The sequence below is a fragment of the Schistocerca piceifrons genome, chromosome 1 (assembly GCF_021461385.2).
Source record: "Schistocerca piceifrons isolate TAMUIC-IGC-003096 chromosome 1, iqSchPice1.1, whole genome shotgun sequence".
Taxonomy (NCBI): domain Eukaryota; kingdom Metazoa; phylum Arthropoda; class Insecta; order Orthoptera; family Acrididae; genus Schistocerca; species Schistocerca piceifrons.
In genome coordinates this window covers 607,661,089-607,686,217 of record NC_060138.1, presented here as the reverse complement: position 1 = coordinate 607,686,217, position 25,129 = coordinate 607,661,089, and the positions used below count along the sequence as shown (strand labels likewise).

The following is a 25,129-nucleotide window of genomic DNA, read 5'->3' as shown; positions in this document are numbered from 1 at the left end:
CTATACGCCCTCGCTCAAAGTCCGTCAACTGCACATACGGTTCACGTCCACGCTGTCGCGGCATGCTACCAGTGTTAAAGACTGCGATGGAGCTCCGTATGCCACGGCAAACTGGCTGACACTGACGGCGGCGGTGCACAAATGCTGCGCAGCTAGCGCCATTCGACGGCCAACACCGCGGTTCCTGGTGTGTCCGCTGTGCCGTGCATGTGATCATTGCTTGTACAGCCCTCTCGCAGTGTCCGGAGCAAGTATGGTGGGTCTGACACACCGGTGTCAATGTGTTCTTTTTTCCATTTCCAGGAGTGTGTGTGTGTGTGTGTGTGTGTGTGTGTGTGTGTGTGTGTGTGTGTGTGTGTGTGTGTGTATATATATATATATATATATATATATATATATATATATATATATATATATATATATCAAATAATACAGCTGTATTTCTAAGTGTAACCGACAGGCCTTATTTTGGCCCCTTTCCACAATTTGTCCTATCTGACTTGTCCTGCGGGATTAGCAGGGCGTATCACATTTGTATTTCTTTATTCTTCCTGTAAATTGTGGTTTAGTACATAGTTTGTACAAATAATATAGGATAAGCCACGTTTGATATAGTACTTACAAGTTTATACATACTGTGATTCAGAAAACAGCATTTGACACATGTTGAAAATTGGTAACATATTTATAAAAACAATAGGATAATTGGAAGAGTAGTATGGTTAAGAATATGTGATCAATTACACTATATTTTCTTGATGCTCCAAAAAATCAGAAACAGAATAGAAGCAGTGGTCAAGCAAGTACTCTTTTTGTTTCACTTTGAATATGGGTAAATTTTGTATTTGTTTCACTAGAAAGAATGGCATGTGATTATACCCTATGCGATAAAAAGTATCTGTACACCTGGCTGAAAAGTACGTACAAGTTGGTGATGCCCTCCATCGTTAATGCTGGAATTCAATATGGTGTTGGCCCACACTTAGCCTTGATGACAGCTTCCACTCTCGCAGGCATTCGTTCATGGGGAATCGGAGCCCATTCTTCAAGGAGTGCTGCACTGAGGAGATGTATCGATGTCGGTCGACGAGGCTGACACGAAGTCAGCGTTTCAAAACATCCCAAAGGTGTTCTATAGGATTCAGGTCATAACTCTGTGCAGGTCAGTCCATTACAATGATATTATTGTCATGTAACGACACTGCCGCAGGCCGTGTATTATGAACAGATGCTCGATCATGTTGAAAGATGCAGTCGTCATCCTCGAATTGCTTTCCAACAGTGGGAAGCAAGAAAGTGCTTAAAACATCAATGTGGGCCTGTGCTGTGATAGTGCCATGCAAAACAACTAGGGGTGCAAGCCCACTCTGTGAAAAGCACGACCACACCATAACACCACCGCCTCCGCATTTTACTGTTGGCACTACACACGCTGGCAGGCGACATTCACCGGGCATTCTCCATACCTGCACCCTGCTGTCGGATAGCCATGCTGTGTACCATGATTTGTCACTCCACACAACATTTTTCCACTGTTAAATTTTCCAATGTTTACGCTCCTTACACCAAGCGAGGCGTCATTCATCATTTACCGCCGTGATGTGTGGCTTGTGAGCAGACGCTTGACCATGGAATCCAAGTTTTCTCACCTCCCGCCAAACTGCCATAGTACTTGCAGTGGATCCCGATGCAGTTTGGAACTCCTGTGTGATGGTATGGATAGATGTCTGCCTATTACACATTACGACCCTCTTCAACTGTCGACGGTCTCTGTTAGTCAACAGACGAGGTTGGCCTGTACGCTTTTGTGCTGTACATGTCACTTCATTTTTCCTCTTCACTAGCACATCAGTAACAGTGGCCTAGGAATCTTTAGGAATGTGAGAATCTCGCATACAGACATATGACACAAGTGACACTCAATCACGTTTGAAGTCCGTGAGTTCTGCGGAGTGTCCCATTCTGCTCTCTCCTGATGTCTAATGACTATTTAGGTCGCTGATATGGAGTACCTGGCAGTAGGTGGCAGCAAGTGCACCTAACATGAAAAACATATGTTTTTGGGGGTGTTCAGATACTTTTGATCACATAGTGTACAACATAACGCCTGTTTGATACATTCCTCCTCTACGAATTGGTGTACTTAATGAATTGACAAGCAGGTAATGCTTCTGGCTAGTATCATGAGAGTAGAAATGACAAATATGCTTGAAGATAGTTACTTCTTTTAATATGCTTACTTTTGTGAAGCTTTGAACCTTGTAGATACATATACAGAGACTTTTAAATATTGGTCTATAGGAGTCTCAATATTTAGGATGTGTTGCTATTCTAACAATCATTTTTGTAGCCTAAATGTTTTTCTACTAAGTGTGGAGTTCCCCCAAAAGATTATTCTGTGGATCAGTAGGGAATGGATAATGCCATGGTACATTGTGCCCACTGATGCATGGTTTGTACATTGTCAGATGATTCTTACAGTATATATATGTGTATTTAACTTTTTATTTACATTATTCAAGTGTTTCTCCCATTTCAGGTTGTTCCAGATATGTATACATAAAAATTTTCTCATGTTCACAGATGAGAGAGTTTTTTTGTGTTAAAATTTGGTGTTGATGGGTGGAATTCCTGTGAAGTGTGGAAATCAACTGACACAATTTTCAGAATTTATTATTAGCTTATTTATTTTGATCCATTGTGTTAAATCTTGTCTTACATCTGCAGGCGTGGCTTTTTTTTAGGCTATCTTCACCACACTACTTTTAGGATATTTGTGTCATTGCTAAAAGAGCAGTTGCCCCTTATTAAAGGTCTGCACATATGAAAATGTTTTCTCTGTGGTGTTGAAATTCTCTAACAGCTCTTCATTATTATAAAAAATGGTTCATCACATTCTGGTTACCTATATGTGCATAGAGGATACTGTAGTTTGATTTGGCAGTTCTACTATTGATATTTCTATGTATCTTTCTCGGAATAAGCTGACAGATTTGGTTGTATTATTGAATTGTATATTTTATATGTCATATATGCGGCTACCACCTTCTACAAAATGTGTCTGCTAGTTTGAACTGAGGTAAGTGTGTCAGTTCTAACATACCTCTATCCACCAGAACTCTGTAATACATAAAACAGAAATATCACTCAAACCATTTAACTAGATTTCTGTTTCATTCAGCTTGTTGGAAAGAAAATGAACATTTTGGTGGAGCAATTTATAGTTTGAACAAGGAATTTTATTACTTGAATACTTACCCATTTTCTGATCTAGCATTGTTAGTGGTAAAAAAATCTTCCTTGTTTTGAGAGGTGGATGATGTCTTGCTGCTAGCGGGTTCCCGGGAATCAGGGTCCTACCTTTCTTGTGCTGTGGTGCTTCTAATTATAATCCACTTGCTGAGAAGCTTGTGTTTCATTTTCAGCACTTGTATCTTACTGGCTTTCAAACTATATTTGTTTTGTTGAAACACTGATGTCTCTAGGCAGACTTGTTGGTTCAAAGACAAATACACATGTTTTGTAAAACTGCTAATTTTAATTAATGAGGGGGGGCCTGTTGTATACTTGCCCGTTCCCCTGCCTCTTCAAGTGAAAACTGTAACGTGTGAATTTATCACGTGACAGTCTTGCCATTTCAAAGTTTATGGATATTCTGCTTTTGTTGCACAATTTTGAACAGTTCACTGTTTGCAATAAATTATGACCAACCATGCTGATTTTCTTGTTTATGTATCCTTTGTCAAATCTTCTGGGAATTGGGTGCAAGATAACATTTGTTTTGTTACTGATTTGGAGAACACATGGTACAACATTATTAATGTTTTCAAGAATATCATTGTATGAGTCCTCAGTATCACTTGACCCAGCAATTAATATAACAGTATCACTCAGAGCGAAGACATGACATCAGCTAATTTATCAGTTCGGCTAAAAACTTCATGGAGAGGAGCATTTGACTTAATAAAACTTTCAATGTCGTATTTTAATTTGACTTTTTTCCCCAGAGTGTTTCTACAGTACCTACCTTGACTTTCACTCACTATTAAGACTTTCAGCTTCCGTACTGTCTTCCTAGACTCCTAATTTTGTTTCATATGTGTATGCACTTTATCTTCTGGAACACTACTGGTGTCATTAATTACAATTTTGTTTTAGCTGGTTGGCATGATAACTCTCTTTAGTTACACTTACATGTTGCAATGCCTTTTTGCTAGCTAGCATCAGAACTATTCTTTTATCTGGAAGTGCATTTACTTGTTCTGATGCATTTTTTCTGCATGGTTTTAGTACTGGGTACACATTAAAACATGAATTTGCTCTCTTTTGCTATTTTAAATTATCTGTGTTCGACACTTTGCACAAATGCCATGGACATTGGTTTCCTTCAGTAACCAGAATTTTATTTTTAAGTAGTAGAACTTTATGTAGTTCTCTTGCAACGTTCATATCCAACTACAGCATTTTACAAGTAGCTTTGTATTTTTCTGTAACATTCCTTTCAGTGGACTGAATCTGCAAACAACACAAATACTGTTGCATTTATTAATGCATTACACTGGAATGGAGAATGAGAAACAACTGACAGGCTTTGTGATGTAAGCTAGTTAGCTTGATGAGTCTATTACTAGATCAAGATCTATACTATATCAGAGTTTACATAGTTTTTGTTTGTGTGTGGAATATTTTGTACACACACATGCCTGTAAGACATGTAATGTGACGATACCGACACTGTATAAACACATACATTATAACTGTTAATGATGTATCCATGTCTTGATGGGCTGAAATGAAGGTAAAATATTTTTATCTCCCTGTGCTAGAATCACAAAATTTGCAAACTTAAGTGTTGTGCCCTCCCTGACTTACAGAAGTTTCGTTCTGTGTAGAGTTGTGCTCGCATAGCCAAAGTTGCTACAGTGATTCATAGCTAAAGAAGTTTCGTATGAAGAAATTACCATTAAAGTGCCAACTGTGTTGGTAGAATTCAGGATTACTGATTATTAACTCTTAGCTTCCCAGGTCTTTCTTGTCACACACTGTCACAGATGCAGCATGACAGACCACTATCTTCAAATAGCAATAACAATTGCGCTCAGCAATTTCAGTGAAACAGTTCAGTTTTTTATGTAAAAGGTTAGATTAATACCACGCAAAAATATGTTCAAATAAATTATAAAGTTTAATTTCCAAAAAAATTACTTAAATGGGAAACTGCACCATATGGAAATAATATTACATGATGATGTTAATGCTTTGGAAACTCAAATACCCAGCACTTTATATTGTACGGAGTATTTCAAAAAGGATTTAACAACTTTAAAAATTCATACAAATTTATTGAGAGAAGATATACACCTGGGTTTAGTGTTATTTTGTAGGAAAACACATCAAGTTTTTTTTCAAAAATACCCTTAAGCTAAAGATGTCGTATGTGGCTTGCGTAGGTTATCCCACACACATCGCATCAGAAATCAATTTCTTCCCAAACTTGCTGTAGCATTGCAGGTATAACTTGCTCAGTGGTGGCATAAATTCTTGCTGTAAGTTCAGGTAGAGAAGCCAGCACAGGAGGTACAAACACAATACCCTTCATGAATCCCCATTAAGAAAAAGTTGAGTGGTTTCAGGTCTGGGGAACATGGTGCCATGCAGTTGGTGCATCACGGCCAATCCATTGACCTGGAAAGTGGTCACTGAGAAAATTTTGGATGTCAGCTAGGTAGTGGGGTGGTGCATCATCTTGGATGAAGGAAACATTTCGTTCTTGGTCATTCTCATTGATCTGTGGTATGAAAAATTGTTGTAACATATCCAGGTACACTACCCCATTGATGGTTGTCTCACGGGAAAAAAAGGGGCCGAACACTTTGTTCTTGCTTGATGCGCAAAAAAGTTCTATTTAGGACTATCACAAACATATTGCAATGTTTGATGTGGATTTTTACCACCCCAAATCCTACAATTATGTAAAATTGACTCATCAGAAAAGGTGATTTTGTCCAAGAAATGTTCATCCTCATTTAATCGATTTAACATATCTGCAGAGAAGTTCTTGCAAGTAATTTTATCAATGTCTTTTATTGCTTGTATGACCATCAATCTGTATGGTTTCAAATGCAAACGAGTTCTCAACACATGCCAATTTTGATTCTTCAAACCAAAACACACAGCTAGCATGCTCAGGTCCAGTGAATGCAGCCTATTGTTTATTATTCATGTAATAATAAAAACATTCATTCTCAGAGGTTTTCTGTACTCACTGGAAATTTTTGTAGAATGTTCAAGATATATTGGCATTTTTGCAATAATGGCAAATACAAGGCGTTTTCCTCTTCTTTTTTGAGTAATGAATGGAGCATGTTTTGTGTTTTTCCAATCATTCTGAGACAACTTCTGCTCCTGGTTCAGCTACACTCAAAATAAGATGCATGGATGCACGAAGTTCACAGGGTGTGTGATAGTTGTTGACTCACTTTATATCTTTAGTGTCACCAACGAGTTCACAAGCTTCTTCAAAAATTAAAGCAGTTCACATGAGTATTATCTTTGTAGGAATTGTGAAGGATCAACATATTCACTTCGCTCATGTCCAGCAAGCTGAAAAATAATATCATTGGGCATCTTTGGAAGAGGCTTGACAACCAGTGATATTTGTTTCGACCAAGTATATTTCTAGGAGAACCTTTCTCGTAAGATTCAATCTCTACTCGTCTGTCTTCACCACTTTTATCTTTTGTTTCAGTCAAGGAATTCACAGGTGCAAAACAAATTATTCTTCACTTTTTCACTGTTTCTGTTCTGAATTACATTCACTTTCAATTTTATTGTCACTATCTAATCCTGCATCACTTCCTAAACTGTCTGCAAACCATTTTGAAAAGTATTCTCAAAGTTAGTGTCTATAACATCAACAGTAGATGAAGAGCTGGCTACTGAATCTGTGAGACATAAAGCCCCACGTATGGTCTTAGAGAGCACTAACATGAGACAAGCGGTAATAGTATTGGTCCACACCACATTTAAGAGGCTACTGACAAGGAGAGTCATGGCTGCTTCAGGAAAGAACAAATAGACAACACTGTAGTCTCCTACCCTGCCACTACGTGTTGGCAACAGAGTAACAATAGACCACACTTGGGACTCTGGGACTCTAAGGGTTAAGACTACTTCAGTACTATACAACATTATGAGTTCAGAATAAAATCTGCCTGCACTGTCTGATTGTCATTAGTGGTTTTGCTGTTAAATAATAAGCAAATGATAATTGTCACTGACAATGACAATGACAATGACTTTAAAAAGTAAAGCAAATTTTAAAAGCACAGTTTACTGTAGTGAGAACCATAACAAAGTAGGTGAAAGTGTGTTTCGTTGATACACTTTGTAAACTTATAAGTCTCAGAAATGAGATACTGTATTACTTTGCACATCCATTAAATGGGGTATTCTGTATCACAGAGTTGAAAGAAACATAACTTCATCAGTTTCAATTTTGATGAAATTTTGTATAAACTCCACACACAAGGAGCCTAATATTTTAAATAAGAGGGTAGAAGAATGTTGTGACAACATCATTCTTTCCATAATTTTCCTAGGATAGCAAGGTCTGAGACATTAAAGATTAAATGTCAGGGAGGATAATGTTGAAATGTAATCTGTAGTAAGGATACGCAGGTTTAATAGAAAACTGTATTCTGTAGTTTCTCAGCTGATTTTCACTCTCCTAAAGAAAAGAAAAAAGTTATGGCCATTTGTAAGTATTGCTAATTTTCACAAAAATATGATTATTGCTCCTGTATCTTTGACAACTTGGCAATGTAAATTTTTATTACTGTCACATGTTGCAATACACGGAGTGCAACTATATTTTGCAAGTTTTCAAAAGAGTGCTGTCTTAACATAAACAAATGCTCAATAACCAAAACATACAAATTGTACAGTACGCAGAAGACTGCTATGAGACATCAGTAATGTAAGCTTTCACTGTCTACCACCAGAAAGTTCTATGAGCAACAGACATGAGGCCAGCTGAGCACACCTGATCGGTATCAAGATTTGCTGACCATAGTCACAAGTCTTTAGGTTAACATTATTTTCCTATCACCCTTATGTCAACTCCATCATACAATGCGCTGGATAGATAGGTATTCAGTAGAACAGTCCACAATGGGAAGAAACCTCCATGATATACAGTCATTGTAAAGAAACTTTTAAAGAAACAGAGATTACTGCATGTTGTTGTTGTTGTGGTCTTCAGTCCTGAGACTGGTTTGATGCAGCTCTCCATGCTACTCTATCCTGTGCAAGCTTCTTCATCTCCCAGTACCTACTGCAACCTACATCCTTTTGAATCTGCTTAGTGTATTCATCTCTTGGTCTTCCTCTACGATTTTTACCCTCCACGCTGCCCTCCAATACTAAATTGGTGATCCCTTGATGCCTCAGAACATGTCCTACCAACTGATCCCTTCTTCTAGTCAAGTTGTGCCACAAACTTCTCTTCTGCCCAATCCTATTCAATACCTCCTGATTAGTTATGTGATCTACCCATCTAATCTTCAGCATTCATCTGTAGCACCACATTTCAAACACTTCTATTCTCTTCTTGTCCAAACTATTTATTGTCCATGTTTCACTTCCATACATGGCTACACTCCATACAAATACTTTCAGAAACGACTTCCTGACACTTAAATCAATACTCAATGTTAACAAATTTCTGTTCTTCACAAACTCTTTCCTTGCCATTGCCAGTCTACATTTTATACCTCTCTACTTCGACCATCATCAGTTATTTTGCTCCCCAAATAGCAAAACTCCTTTACTACTTTAAGTGTCTCATTTCCTAATCTAATTCCCTCAGCATCACCCGACTTAATTTGACTACATTCCATTATCCTCATTTTGCTTCAGTTGATGTTCATCTTATATCCTCCTTTCAAGACACTATCCATTCCATTCAACTGCTCTTCCGAGTCCTTTGCTGTCTCTGACAGAATTACAGTGTCATCGGCAAACCTCAAAGTTTTTATTACTTCTCCATGGATTTTAATACCTACTCTGAATTTTTCTTTTGTTTCCTTCACTGCTTGCTCAATATAAAGATTGAATAAGATCACGGATAGGCTACAACCCTGTCTCACTCCCTTCCCAACCACTGCTTCCCTTTCATATCCCTCGACTCTTATAACTGCCATCTGGTCTCTGTACAAATTGCAAATAGCCTTTCGCTCCCTGTATTTTACCCCTGCCACCTTCAGAATTTGAAAGAGAGTATTCCAGTCTACATTGTCAAAAGCTTTCTCTAAGTCTACAAATGCTAGAAACATAGGTTTGTCTTTCCTTAATCTAGCTTCTAAGATAAGTTCCAGGGTCAGTATTGCCTCATGTGCTCCAATATTTCTACTGAATCCAAACTGATCTTCCCCGAGGTTGGCTTCTACTAGTTTTTCCATTCGTCTGTAAAGAATTCGCGTCAGTATTTTGCAGCTGTGGCTTATTAAACCGATTGTTTGGTAATTTTCACATCTGTCAACACCTGCTTTCTTTGGGATTGGAATTATTATATTCTTCTTGAAGTCAGAGGGTGTTTCGCCGGTCTCATACATCTTGGTCACCAGATGGTAGAGTTTCGTCAGGACTGGCTCGCCCAAGGCCGTCAGTAGTTCTAATGGAATATTGTCTACTCCCGGGGCCTTGTTTCGACTCAGATCTTTCAGTGCTCTGTCAAACTCTTCACTCAGTATCATATCTCCCATTTCATCTTCATCTACATCCTCTTCCATTTCAATAATATTGTCCTCAAGTACATCGCCCTTGTATAGACCCTCTATATACTCCTTCCACCTTTCTGCTTTCCTTTCTTTGCTTAGAACTGGGTTTCCATCTGAGCTCTTGATATTCATACAAGTGGTTCTCTTTTCTCCAAAGGTCTCTTTAATTTTCCTGTAGGCAGTATCTATCTTACCCCTAGTGAGATAAGCCTCTACATCCTTACATTTGTCCTCTTAGCCATTTTGCACTTCTTGTCAATCTCATTTTTGAGACGTTTGTATTCCTTTTTGCCTTCTTCATTTACTGCAGTTTTAGATTTTCTCTTTTCATCAATTAAATTCAGTATTTCCTCTGTTACCCAAGGAGTTCTACTAGCCCTTGTCTTTTTACCTACTAGACCCTCTGCTGCCTTCACTACTTCATCCCTCAAAGCTACCCATTCTTCTTCTACTGTATTTCTTTCCCCCATTCCTGTCAATTGTTTCGTTATGCTCTCCCTGAAACTCTGTATAACCTCTGGTTTAGTCAGTTTATCCAGGTCCCATCTCCTTAAATTCCCACCTTTTTGCAGTTTCTTCAGTTTTAATCTACAGTTCATAACCAATAGATTGTGGTCAGAGTCCACATCTGCCCCTGGAAATGTCTTACAATTTAAAACCTGGTTCCTAAATCTCTGTCTTACCATTAAATAATCTATCTGAAACCTGTCAGTATCTCCAGGCTTCTTCCATGTGTACAGCCTTCTTTTATGATTCTTGAACCAAGTGTTAGCTATGATTAAGTTGTGCTCTGTGCAAAATTCTACCAGGAGGCTTCCTCTTTCATTTCTTAGCCCCAATCCATATTCACTTAGTGCATTTCCTTCTCTCCCTTTTCCTACTACTGAATTGCAGTCACCCATCACTATTAAATTTTCATGTCCCTTCACTATCTGAATAATTTCTTTGATTTCATCATACATTTCTTCAATTTCTTCATCATCTGCAGAGCTAGTTGGCATATAAACTTGTACCACTGTAGTAGGTGTGGGGTTTGTCTCTATCTTGGCTACAATTATGTGTTCACTATGCTGTTTGTAGTAGCTTACCCGCACTCCTATTTTCCTATTCATTATTAAAGCTACTCCTGCATTACCCCTATTTGATTTTGTATTTATGATCCTGTATTCGCCTGACCAAAAGTCTTGTTCCTCCTGCCACCGAACTTCACTAATTCCCACTATATCTAACTTTAACCTATCCATTTCCGTTTTTAAATTTTCTAACCTACCTGCCCAATTAAGGGATCTGACATTCCATGCTCCGATCCGTAGAACGCCAGTTTTCTTTCTCCTGATAACGACGTCCTCTTGAGTAGTCCCCGCCCGGAGATCCAAATGGGGGACTATTTTACCTCCGGAATATTTTACCCAAGAGGACGCCATCATCATTTAACCATACATTACTGCATAATAGGTGTATAAGAAAGTGTAGGGCTTTAGATAGAGAAATACTGAAATGCATTTGGTTGTCAAGAGAGCAATGTGTGATGCCTTCACTGACTACCATGGGAGAATGTTTTCAAATGATCTTTCGCAGAACCCAAAGAAATTCTGGTCACATGTAAAGGCTGCTAGTGGCACCAAAGTTAATGTCAAGTCTCTAGCAAATGAGACGGGATCTGATTCATTGGTTGATTGGTTGGTTGATTTGGGAGAGGGGACCAAACAGCTATGTCATTGGTCCCATCGTATTAGGAAAGGATGGGGAAGGAAATTGGACATTCCGTGTCAATGACACCAACTCGGCACTAGCCTGAAGTGATTTAGCATACTCACGGAAAACCTAAATCAGGTTGACTGGACGCAGGTTTGAACTGTGTTGTACTCGCTTGGTACAGGGACTGAAATTGAGGGTAGCAAAACAAAAGCTGAAATGCTTAACTCCATTTTCAAATGTTCCTTTACAGAGGAAAACCCAGGAGAATTGCTCCAATTTAATCCTCGTACCACTAAAAAGATGAATGAAATAAGTGTTAGTGTCAGTGATGTTGAGAAGCAGTTGAAATCGTTAAAACTGAACAGAGCTCAAGGGCCTGATTGAATCCCTGTCAGATTCTCTACTCAATTTGTGGCTGAGTTAGCCTCTCTTCTAACTATAATCTATCATAGACTCCTTGAGCAAAAAAACCTTTCCCAGTTCTGAGAAAAAAGTGCAGGTCACACCTGTCTACAAGAAGGGCAGTAGAAGTGATTCACAAAACTATTGTCCAGTATTCTTGACTTTGATTTGTTGTAGAATCTTAGAATATATTCAGAGCTGAAACATAATGAGGTATCTTGAACAGAATGACCTCCTCAATGCCAACCATCATGGATTCTGAAAATGTCAGTCATGTGAAACCCAACTTGCACTTTTCTCACGTGACATACTGAAAGGTTTTGATCAAGGCAATCAAGTCGATGCAGTATTTCTTGGTTTTGAAAAAGCTTTTGACTCAATACCACGTCTTCACTTATTATTAAGAGTGCAATCATATTGTGTGTCAAGCAAAATTTGTGACTGGACTGAGGACTTTTTGGTAGGGAGGACACAGCATGTTGTCTTGGAAGGAGAATCATTTTCAGATGTAGAAGTAACTTCTGGTGGGCTCCAGGGAAGTGTGTTGGGACCCTTGCTGTTCACGTTGTATATTAATGATCTTGTAGGCAATACAATAGTAACATCAGGCTTTTTGCAGATGATGCAATTGTCTATAATGAGGTACTGTCTGAAAGATGCAATGAGATACTGTCTTAAAGAAGCTACATAAATATTCAGTCAGATCTGATAAGATTTCAACATGGTGCAAAGATTGGTAACTTGCTCTCAGTGCACAGAAATGTAAAATTGTGTACTTCGTGAAATAAAAAAAATGTATTGTCCTTTGATTATAATATCAGTGAGTCACTGCTGGAATCAGCCAACTCATATAAATACCTGAGTGTAGCACTTTGTAGGGATATGAAATGGATGGTTATGGAGGGTCAGTTATGGGTAGAGCAGGTGGTAGACTTCGGTTTATTGGTAGAATAATGGGGAAATGCTGTCAGTCTACAAAGGAGATTGCTTACAAATCACTTGTGCGACCCATCCTAGAATATTGCTCAATTTTGTGGGACCCATACCAAATAGGACTAACAGTGCATGTTGAACAAAGGGCAGCAGTAATGGTCACATTTTGTTTAATCCATGGGAGACTGAATGAACTAAACTGGCAGACTCTTGAACACAAGATTTAAGCTATACCAAGAAAGTCTATTAACAAAGTTTCAAGAACTGTCTTTAAATGATGATTCTAGGAATATACTATAGTCCCCTACATATTGTTCACATAGGGATTGTGAGGGTAGTGTTACAATAATTACTGCATGCACAGAGGCATTCAAATAATCATTCTTTCCATGCTCCATACATGAGTGGAACAGGAAGAAAACCTGATAGCTGGTACAATGGGACACACCCTCTGCCATACACCTCTTGGTGGTTTGCAGAGTATAGATGTAGATGTAGATGTAGATGTCTGTAGACGACCTGGCGAAAGAATGCAGGAAAGAGTGATTCAAAGATTCATATTTTTTCAACTACTTGAAACCATTGAGTAGCGAATTATTGGATATAACAAGAGGACTGGTTTGGTTAATGTTGTGAAGTGAGGTTGATTTCTTGCCATGTGTGGCAAAATGGTAAACCTTGTTGTCATACCCATACCAGGGTACCAAATGGCATATTCCAACAGAATGACAAAAGACCCTTTTCTGCATATGTCATGGTTGTACCATGGTGAAGCTTTGTATCAACATTTGCTTTCAATATTAGAGTTTGTTGCATTTCACCGTAATAAGAGATTTAGTTAAAAGATGCTGTGTGCGTACTCTTCTAGTCTTGCAATCACAAGGTCGCCGTTTCTTGGAAGAGGCTTAATACCTCATCACATGAAAGTGCAAGTGTTCATTATAAGATTTGCTACAAAAATGCGAAATTCTTACATATTTAAATATAAAGTATATTGCTTTCTAGTTGATGTTCCACATTTTGTGTACAAGATTTTGTTATAAACACTCGGAGTTTCATGTGATTAGTAATTAAAAGTAAAATTATATTATTTTTATTATAAAGCATGATTTAATATTGCACAATTACTATTTTAATTGGATGATAATTCTAGAATTAAAAGTTAAAATAAGACATTTGCATCTACTATGATTTGAATCAGGCAGCTCATTATCACAGAGTTAGAATGATACATCACAGCCATCCTAATATGCCCACAGATTCAGACAGCTCAATAAAAATCTCAGATCTTCAAATTTCTGAACTTGATTTTTTCAATGTTTTTGATAAGTACATTGTACTGCTTTAGGATACTGCTAGTCTGGCATTGACCTTGAAATTCTGTATTAAGGAAAAATGTAATGTCTATGGGGCTCAATCTGTGAATGGTCCTTCACACCATCTGCCTTTTACTCCTGGGAAAGATCCCTGGTCCCACTTTGGTTGCAGGCTGAATAGTCCTGAGAGCATCCTGGAGGGACTGGAACAAGGAAATCTGCACCTACACGAGATTGCACCAGCATCCTGAAGGACTGGAGTTCAATTTTCTACCTGCTGGGTGACCCCAACCTCCAAATTCTGAAGTGTGAACAAAATCAAAGAGTGCCAGTCTGTGAGGCCTCCTTATTAATAGTATACTTGTATATGTGAAGGAGGAGGAGAAGAAGAAGGTTTCAACATCCTGTATTGGCTGACTTACCACATGTTGATTTTATCCTAATTATGTGGCAGTAAATTCTACATTTTCAAACTAAATGTATGCTGGTTTCCTCGGAAAGTGAAGGCATTTTTCATTTAAATATCAATAAAAATTATTATTGATTTGTTTACAGATTCTTAACAATTAATGAGAGACTATGAAGTACAGAATGACATAGTACAAAAATCTAAACTAGCTGGCTCTCTGAGTTGGGCCTAGCACGCTACCACTGTGCCTCTCAGCTGTGTCACTACACATGAATAGCTTGAGACTGTCTGCCTGGGATGCCACTGAAAACTTGGTGTTTACACGTGCAACTGCAGTGTCACTATAGTATGCCACTAGCTGTGGCACCATATTAGTGGTGTGTGTGAATTGCATTGATGAAGATGTGTGGGAAAACAAAGCATCTCCATATGCGAGTGCAGGCTTTCTCGGCGAATTTCGTATATGAAGTCTTCACGGGTTGTCAGCCGTGGGGAGCGGAGAGCGGTCCAGCAGAGATATAAGCCCGCGACTGACAATATCCTGACACTTCGCCTGAAGATGATGGAGACGCATTCCATCGAAATGTTTCTACGAGACGACGATTCTACTCGGCTGAGAGCCTGTGAAGGCTGCATATATAAAAAGCATCTCCATGTATGTGGCATTGAACAAGTCCATCTGCCTCCTTTCAGGGCCAGGAGCTCATTGCCGTCGACTTTGAATTCACAATGCTTATTACAAAGCTGTATTAGTACAACACTTTGTATTGCATTGATCGATTGTTCCATCAGCTCTTTGTAGAATATTTTGTACATTATGAATGAAAATACATGTGACACTGGTACAGTATTCTAAAATACATATTATTTATTTCACAAACCAGTTTTTGACTGTTATGCCATCATCAGCTTTTGTGTTTTTTTCCCAGTCAGTCTTCTGACTGGTTTCATTTGAGCCAATGCAAATTCCTCTCCTGTGCCAACCATTTCATCTCAGAGTAGCACTTATAATCCCTGTAGCCTCAGTTATTTGCTGGATGTATTGCAATCTCTGCCTTCCTCTACAGTTTTTACCCTCTATATAGCTCCATCAAGTACCATGGAAGTTATTTCCTGGTGTCGTAACAGATGCCCTGTCATCCTGTCCCTTCTTCTTCTTGTCATTTTTTTCCATATATTTCTTTCCTTGGCGATACTATGGAGATCCTCCTCATTTTGTATTTTATCGGTTCACCTAATCTGAACATTCTTCTGTAGCACCATATCTCAAATGCTTCGATTCTCTTCTACTCTGGTTTTCCCAGACTCTGTGTTTCATTGTGCTCGGAATGGACATCCTCAGAAATTTCTTCCTCAAATTATGATCTATGATTGATATTAATAGACTTCTCTTGACCAAGAGTGTCCTTTTCGCCAGTGCTAGTCTGCTTTTTGTGTCCTCTTTGCTCCATCCATTATGGGTTATTTTGTTGTCTAGGTAGCAGAATTCCTCAGTTCCAGTATGAGGTTTCCAGTATTCTCATTTGTGCTACTTCTCTTTACTTTCGTCTTTCTCCAATTTACTCTCTGCTCATGCTCTGTGCTCATCAGAATGTTAATCTATTCAACAGATCCTGCAATTCTTCTTCCCTTTAACCAAGAATAGCGGTGTCATCAGTGAGTCTTATTATTTATATCCATTCACCATGAATTTTAACCCCACTCATGAAAATTTCTTCTATTTCTCTCATTGCTTCTTTGATACCTAACTCGAAAATAGAGTTGAAAGACTACATCCCTGTCTTACACCCATTTGTTCTTAGTCTCCCACTCTTTTAATGTTTCCTGTTGGTTCTTGTAGATATTGCATATTACCCATCTTTCCCTATAGTTTTTTTTCCCAGAATTTCGAACATCTTGCACGATTTCACATTCTTGAAACGCTTTTTCCAGGTTGATGAATTCTATGAATGTGTCTCGATTTTCTTCCATCTTGCTTCCATTATCAACAGCAATATAAGAACTGCCTCTCGGTGACTTTACCTTTCCTAAAGCTGAACTCACGTCGTCTAACAGATCTTCAATTTTCGTTTCCATTCTTCTGTGTATTATTCTTGTCAGCAACTTGAGTGCAGTAGCAGTTAAACTGACTGTGTGATAATTCTTGCACTTGTCGGATCTTGCAGTCTTCAGAATTGTGTGAATGATATTTTTCCAAAGTCTGATGGTACGTTGCCAGTATCTGATAGCAGCATTCATGAACATGCAGTAGTGTGATGACTGTGTGTACAGATGGAGGGATTGCAGTTTCAGTACCTCTTTTAATACACCATTTCTCAACAGTAAAGATAGGTCATACACAAATATGGTTTCATATCCTCATTTATTAAGATTTTTCTAAAACTTTTCCTTGGGCCCCTTATGAGTGGGATGGCCGTTATTATAGGATATTTTCCAGTTCAGTTTTTTCAGCATCTCCATGATGCTCTCGCATAGGCCAAACAAACCTGTGACCATTCATGCTTCCTTTATATTGTCGCAGAAGGCGCTGGGTAGCACAGTCACAATGGTATAGTGGTTATGATACTAGACTGTTGCATGGAGGGTTGTGAGTTCAAAACTCACCACAACTGTAAAATTTTAATTTCTATATTCAGTTTGAGTACATTCTAGAAGTATCCACAAATGTCAAGAATCGCTGTACTGGAATGTTCTGTAACTGTATATATACCATATGTGTTCTGGCTGGAGGCAGTTCGCTCCACGCTCTTGTATGTGCAAGTGCTGAATAAACCTTCAGTATGTGCTTGAGCATTGTCCTGCAAAATGATGTTCAGGTCCTGCAGAAAGTGTCATCACTTCTGTCTCTATGATGTTCATTTTTGGAACACAACCTACGACCAGCTTAAAGACAGAAGTGATGACACTTTCTGCAGGACCTGACCATCATTTTGGAGGACAATGCTCAAGCACGTACAGTACAAGCTGTTACTGATTTGTTTGACTGATTGGTCTGCTAAGTGTTATACCACCTACTGCACTACCCTGACTTAAGCCCTCGTGACTTCAACTCGATTTCTAAACTGAAGGAAACACTTCAGAGCATTCACTTCAGAACTGCTACAAATTCGTTGGGCAATAGACCGCACCGTTCGAACTGTCGGTACAACTGGCACTGCTAAGAGTATCCTATGACTTCCGTATTGCTGGCAGCGGGTTATACGCAATGGTGGTGACTACTTTGAAGGTCAGTAAAACTTTGAAAGACATATCTGTTTTGTATGAGCTGTAAATATATAGTTGCCACTATTAAAGTTCCAACCCTCGTAAGTCTGACCGACAGCAATGGAAATCTCACAGTACTCTCAGGACTGTTTGTGTATATGTTCTGTAGCCCTGTCAGGGAGGGGTCAGGAGTGGAAGACATTAGCTCTTTCCCACATCTGAACTGTCTTTTGAAGGAGATGGGAATGCCATCTCTTCCATGCACTTCTGGTAACCTAAGCAATGGCAATTGTATTTCCACTTTGTATGGAGTGACTTAAAGTTAGCGTGAAAAAGCAATGAACACTTGAATTTTAAACTGGGTGGCTTACCCATAAAAATTCTTAGGCAGAAAACTACGCAACAACAGATAACATTTAACATCGTATTGACTTATGTAAGAGCTGTTTTACTATATTGTTTATGCACAAATGTTGACAGTGATAGAGCAAATATACTGTATGTCCAAAAACTTCTGACTTCTTCCATTGTTTTGGTGAAGGTGCTCGTACCACCCTGGCAGTACAAAACTTGGCAGTGAGTTTTGTGAAGATGATGTGCACTGAAAATTAATGGAGACTTTCCCTGGCTTATTTGACAAATTACAGTTGTGCAAGCTATCTTTAAGTAAGCAGTGCAGCCGAAGTCCAGTTCCCACTGTGTCAGAGTGCAGCAGGTTACTTACAAAGTCCAAGGAAAACACATCTGCAAACATAGTCCGTAGGAAAACCAAACCAATAGATTGACTGGCAAGCACTTCCACTGGATCAGCACTGTGATAGAATTATCAGCTGGCTCAGACTGGAACTGGGCTGACTTATATGCAGGGTTCTGGCAGGCATGGCTCCATCAGAGGGCACTCTTGTTGGCAAGTACTATGTGGGCAGTGGCATCACAGCTGTAATACTGCAACAGCTATTTGGTCCAGAGTTACACTAGATGCAACCACTACATCCCCCCCCAAACACCAAAAGTGAGTGCCAGGGGAGAAGAAGCAGGTGCTGTATCATCCAGGGGAGCTGACACAGTCAAGGGCAGCAGATCGGTGTCCATGGGCACTGTTGTGGAAAACTGAGGCAGGACAAGGCTGATGGAAAGTCTATGAGCCACCACAGGACCAGATGGTTCACTGGGGCCAGAGAAGCAGGTGCCTGCTGACCAGGATGATGGAGACAAAGTTGATTTTGATGGTGCTGCACATGGCCATGGGCAGAGGGCCTGGCATACATTGTCTCATTAATCCAGATTGAGTAGTGTCCAAACTCATGGACCCACATTGGGGTGCCCACCAGAAAGGAGTGGTCTAGACAACATATACTGGTGGTGTGCAGTGAGGGCATCCATGAAGCTGCTTTGCTGAGGTGCAGCCATCAATCGGGGTGGCCCTGTAAGTTGCCAGAAAACTACAAAAGGCCTTAGGTTTATTGCTAGATACAATTTCCTTTCAGAGCTGGATCTTGGAATGTGAGGAGAAAGCATTCCAAATGACTGTTGATGGCCAGGTGGAAGGGCATGATACAAAGTTGTTGACTCCTGTTATGGACACAAAACTGTTCAAAGTCATGGGAGGTAATGGCATCTTGTTACCTTAAAGCAGTTTGTGTGAGGTGCCTTCAAGAGCAAAGATTTTTACCAAGGTTCAATAGTAGGAGTAGAAGGGACATGAGACATGCAAAACACGAAAGGGTAATTAGAAAAGAATCAGTCGCAACCAACCACATTGAGTTCAAAAATGGTCCAGCAAATTCTAGGTGGATATGCTCTACTGCCCCACAGTGTCAGGAAAGAGACCGACCACTGGAGAAGTGCATGCAGCTTGATAGTCTGACAGGTGCAACATTGGTGGACAAGATCTACAATGCCAGAACAGGTATTGTTGCATTTGGGTCATGTGCTAGTGGGCAGTGTGCAGAGTGCTAGAGGTAAGCGCTTGTGGTTGAAGAGAGGACATAATTGGGACAAAGCAGTGGTTTTCATCTGAGAGACCCATAAACAGAACCCCTTGGTTTAAATGTGGTTGTTTGATCATGGCAAATAAGGGCATGGATTGGGTCAGGGAGGGGTGTGTGTCTAATCCATTTGGTAAAAAGTGGGGAGCGGCACAACGCTGTCCCTTGCAGGTGGAGGGTGCAGAGTCACTTGATGTTAAGGGGAAAGCTGGAATCTAGATCTGAATCAAACTGGAAACAAACCAGTTTGCATTGGTCAAAAGTTGGGTCTGGTCACATAAGAAATTGGGACAGCCCACTCATGTTAGCGTGTAATGTTGGTGCCTGATAGTAGATAGCGTAGTGAAAATTAGACAAGTACATTCCTGCTGCTGGAGGCAATGCAGTGGCTGATCCAGTCTGGCAAGCTATGCTTAGGGTCAAAGATGGTGATCAGCAGTCGATGAACCATGACAGTGTGAAGTTTCTGTCCATATAGGAATAATTTAAATTGCTGCATTGCATAGATGGTAGTGAAGGGCCTTCCATTTTGTTTTAGAATATCATTACTTGGAGGCGAATAAACCCTTAGAAGTACTTATGAAAGACACCGCACCTATACTGTGGGTGCACGCATCAGCCACTACTACCAGCAGCAGACCAGGGGTGTATGTTACCAAGCACATCTACATCTATACTCCACAAGCCACCCAATGGTGTGTGGCAGAGGGCTCTTTACGTGTCACTGTCATTACCTCCCTTTCCTGTTCCAGTCGTGTAATCTCTCTAACAGTGTCCTCCTAAGGGAGTCTTACATGTTGACAGCAAGTTGACCATTCAAAACATATGCCTTACTGTCACAGCTTGTGCAATGGTTGAAAGAACTCAGCTACTTTTCCAATGAAGGGGCCATAATAGTTGATCTTGTCCAGTAACACTCATTTTTTTGTATTCATGGAGTGTGCATTTTATCAATCACAGCAATGTAATCGCTAATTGGTTCCATTCCTTTTTTCAAGAGTTTAAACTATACACATGTCAAAAAAAAATTATCTGAAGTATATAGAACAAAAGTTTGGGGTTGTGATGGTGATACTCTGGAGTCATGCCTGTAACCTAGATATCATTGAGGTATTTAGCACAGTTTGGTACCTTGTAGTAAATGATTCATAAAATGCTGATGAGATTATGAAAGGTAACAGATTAAAAGAGTGGAGGCCTTATGGCGCATTGAGCACTAGGTAAGCTTGTGATGATGTGTACAACAGAACTTGAAAATATGCCTCTGGGAAGTCAATTTTACTGAATAAAGTATGTTAACCTAATTTTGCAATAAACTCATCCAGGGACAACAGGGCGCAAGTTTTCTTTTCACCATGTGCATTTATCAACACTTTGAAGCCACCACAAAGTCTAAAAGTGCTGCTAGGCTTGCCTAATGTTACCAGGGATGTGATTCATTAACTATCAGGAATAGGTGTTAACATGCTGTAAGAGTGAGTATGCGCAGCTCTATTTTGTGGGTGTCCTTTTGAGACAGGGGTACTGGGGAAGCTTTGGACATGAGTTTTGAGAAGATTCAAATGTATCTATCAGAGATAATTTTTACAGTGACAAGTCCTTCAGATTGCTTGGTGTGTACTATTTTGTGAACAATAAACCCAAAAACATGGAAAGAAGTCTATCTGAGAAACTTTGTCCACTTTGGGGCCAGCTACCAAATGGCTCTGAGCACTATGGGACTTAACATCAGTGGTCATCAGTCTGCCAGCTACCACAAGCAAATTTAGTGGATGGGTGACTTAACTGTGAGTGACTAAAACAAACTGAAGGTTTTTCTAGTAAGAGCACATGATGGCATCCATAGGCAGCAAGGTTTATCTTGGCTTCCTGTAAGAGCAGTGATCTTGAACTCAAATAAGTAGGTTAGTTTAGCAGACAAGCTGATGTGAGCCTGCACTTTGTCCATGGTGAAGAAAGCAATGATTACAGCTGAGCAATGGCTCTGCCACTGATGTGGCCTGTTGCTGCAGATGTGGAGAGTTTATTAAGCGAATGCACTTCTTCAAATAACAAGTTTGTAAGGAAAGAAATTTAATGAAACAATGACAATAAAACATAAGTAAATGTACTTAACATAGAGTGTAGTTTTTGCTGTAATGGACTATGTAATTAATTGGGAAACAATGTGGCACTGTAACTGAAAGTAATTTAATAACTTATTGAAAAAAGTGGTTATATTGAAGGAATATAACAATTTGTTTAAAATGCTCAAGTAATTTGTACTGTTACAAATTTTATTTTCAGGATACTGTTATGCTGTAAATTGTCTTTTGTGTTATTGTACTTATTTATTTATTTTATTTATCGTATGGCATACATCACAATCCTTACACATTTTCTACATAGATTAATTAGCGATTGACATCAAAACATTTAATATAATCAATTGCCTCCTCTGTTGCAGCAAGGAAATCGTTGAAGGTTCCCTTGTAGGCTCAAACTGGGCATTCTTCCACTATGTGTTGGACTGTTTGTTTTTCAGTGCTGCAGTCACAATTTGGTGTTGGTATTGTTCCCCATTTGTAGAGGGCGTCAGCACATCTTCCATGGCCAGAACGTTTGCAGTTTAGAGTTACCCATACTTTGCGTGACTTGATGAAGCCAAGCAGTTTCTCAGCTGTCATGAAACTTTGGCATTTTGGTGGGCAGTGTTCTTGCCAGTGTTGTTTCCACAGACTGTCGAAATTGAAGTTGGAGTTAGTCATCTCTTTAGCATAGAGTAATGCTGGTCTTCTCGATTTAAGTCTCCTGCTCTCCAAGTCAGCTATGTCGCTGTGTATGGGCAGCTCAATGAGAAGAGCATTTTTTCGCCATTTCTGGGGGTGGTATGTGGCTCAGGGTTGGCAGCCATACAGTGGGCATAGATTTTATTGTGTCACTGATATTGCACATGGTGTCATTTAGTACCACATCAGTCCTGCTTGTATGCTGGCTGTTAATCCACACAGCAGCACAGTATTCTGCCACCGAGTAGACAAGCCCAACTGCTGATGTGCGGAGTATGCTTGCTGTGGAACCCCAAGTGGTGCCACATAGTTTATAGATGATGATGTTTCTTGTCCTCATTTTATCTGTAGTGTTTGTCAGGTGGTCCTTGTAAGAGAGCGTCCTATCCAATGCGACTCCTAGGTATGTGGGGTAGTTGTTATGGCTAAGGCGTTCCACTTCAAAGATGACATTAAGCTGTCTTCTTGCTGAGTGGTTGCAAAGGTGGAAGCATGGTACATCAGTCTTAGTCAGATTCAGCTGCCATCTTCATTTGCAGAAATAGCCATTCAGAAGCTTCTAATCAGAGCACAAGGTGTCTTCAGTAGCCTCGAATGATTTGTGTCGCACAGCTATAGCCCAATCGTCTGCATAGCCAAACTTCCTAGATTAAGTGTTTGGGATGTCAGAAATATAAAGATTGAAGAACAGTGGAGCAAGAACTGAGCCTTGTGGTAGCCGATTGTAGAGAATTCTGGTAGAGCTCATTTGTTCTCCAGTAATCACTTGAAAAGCTCTCCCGGTACTAATGAGGTTCAATATATGAGGAATATGTTGATGACTAATCAGTTTACACTAACGAAATGCATATGTGAGACCTGACAAAAATAAGCAACATAAATAATATACTTGGTGAATGGTTGTTGATGGGGTCATATGGGATTGCGCCCTAGCTGATTTTGAAATTAAAACCAATTACTCAGTTCTCTTGATGTCCATGCTCTCTCTCTCTCTCTCTCTCTCTCTCTCTCTCTCTCTCTCTCTCTCTCTCTCTCTCTCACTAATATTTCAATTAGTATAGGGGTTAATACTGTCTTTGAGGTTGATTCCAAATTCTTTATAACTTTTAGTAACTTATTTCCTAACAAACTTTCACAGAATGTTTTTGTCCAAATCTGATTTTAAGTTACTAATTTCACTTATAAATTCCTTTTTAATATCAATACCATTCATGCCCAATTTAAAATTAATCTCTCTACTGCCTTTTGTTTCTTTTCTTTTCTTAAAACCTACCACTGATAACTTCTTTAATGTTGTTTCATGAACTGCACTAAAAATGACTCAAGGTGCTTTAGTTTCATATATTTCTTGTATCCTCTGATTTTCTTCATACAATTCAGGTTTGATATTACCCTTGCCATTGCTTTGGAACAACTTTTGCACTCTTATTGAAGCACTAAGTAGGGGAAGTACTTGACGTTTCATAAATTACCTAACTGCCATTCACTTCATAACACTAACTTTGGTGCCACTAACAACCTTTCCATACGAACAGAATTTCTTCGGATTTTTTGAAAGATCTTTCAATGAAATTATCCTCCACAGACATTGAAGGCTTGACACATTGCCCTCTTGACAGCCAAACACATTTCATTCAGCATCTCTCTATGTATGCATTGCTTCACACCTATTATGCAGTAAACTATGTTTTTTTTACAGTTGACTGTATACTACTGAACTGTTAAGCTAGGTACACATATATCCAGTGCATGGTCAACTATTTTTTAAATTGAGCCATAGTTCCTGTACATGAGCCTGCCATGAGTTAGAAGTTTCAAGTGTTTGATTGAGATACTACTGCCACATTATCCAGTTTACTAAACATGCAAATCTCTCTACTTGTTTCAGTTTCCCTTTGTATTTTGGTAATCAGTGTTGCTATGACTACCTCGCAGTCACTGATACCAGTTTCATTCTAGACAGTCTCAAAGAGCTTAGGTGTATTTGTTACCATTAGATCCAATGTATTCTCATCATGAGGGGTATTCTGAACTCTGTGTTCTAGATAATTTTCAGAGAAGGCCCATTGTAATGCCTCAGGAAGTATTTGTTATTGTCACTAAGGTTTGTTTCATTTTAGAACAAATGTGACATTATGTGACTTTCCTTGTATTCACTGTGTAAAGGAGTTAGCATTGGAAAGTTTATAGGCAACCATTTATCATCTTATTGAAGCACTGAGTGATAAGCTCATAAACATGATTGAATATGTCTCTCTACTGCTCAGTACCTCATTTATACAAGACTGCTTACTGTGACTCTTTTCATTGTTTGTCTAGCATGCAATTAATCCTCTGCTACCTTTTTTCTTTATTATAGCTGACGCAGAGGTGATGTACCTTACGTGCACCTTTGAAACTGCCTGGGAGAAGAGGGGTGTTTCTCCTTGGTGTTCTGTTTTCTCAGAAGAAGACCTTAAGGTATACCTGTGTAGTATATTTTAGTTACAATGAACATCAAGCTATGGTGAAACAGGTATCAAACAACAGGTGAATAGAAGAAAATATTATTTAGACAGTTGGTTAAACATTGTTGCATAAATGTAATAGATGATTTGATGCTGAATAATTCTAACTTCCTTCCCTACATATC

At 39.2% G+C, this 25,129-nt stretch overlaps 1 protein-coding gene across 3 annotated transcripts in view; it reads left to right on the top strand.

Moving 5' to 3' along the window:
- The window catches only part of LOC124787601 (multiple inositol polyphosphate phosphatase 1), a 218,652-nt gene that overhangs the window by 155,589 nt on the left and 37,934 nt on the right, over window positions 1-25,129 (top strand). For all 3 annotated transcript variants that reach the window (XM_047254362.1, XM_047254369.1, XM_047254355.1), the window contains exon 7: window positions 24,857-24,957. In XM_047254362.1, the coding sequence (XP_047110318.1) occupies window positions 24,857-24,957 (101 nt within the window). The remainder of the gene's footprint in view (window positions 1-24,856; window positions 24,958-25,129) is intronic.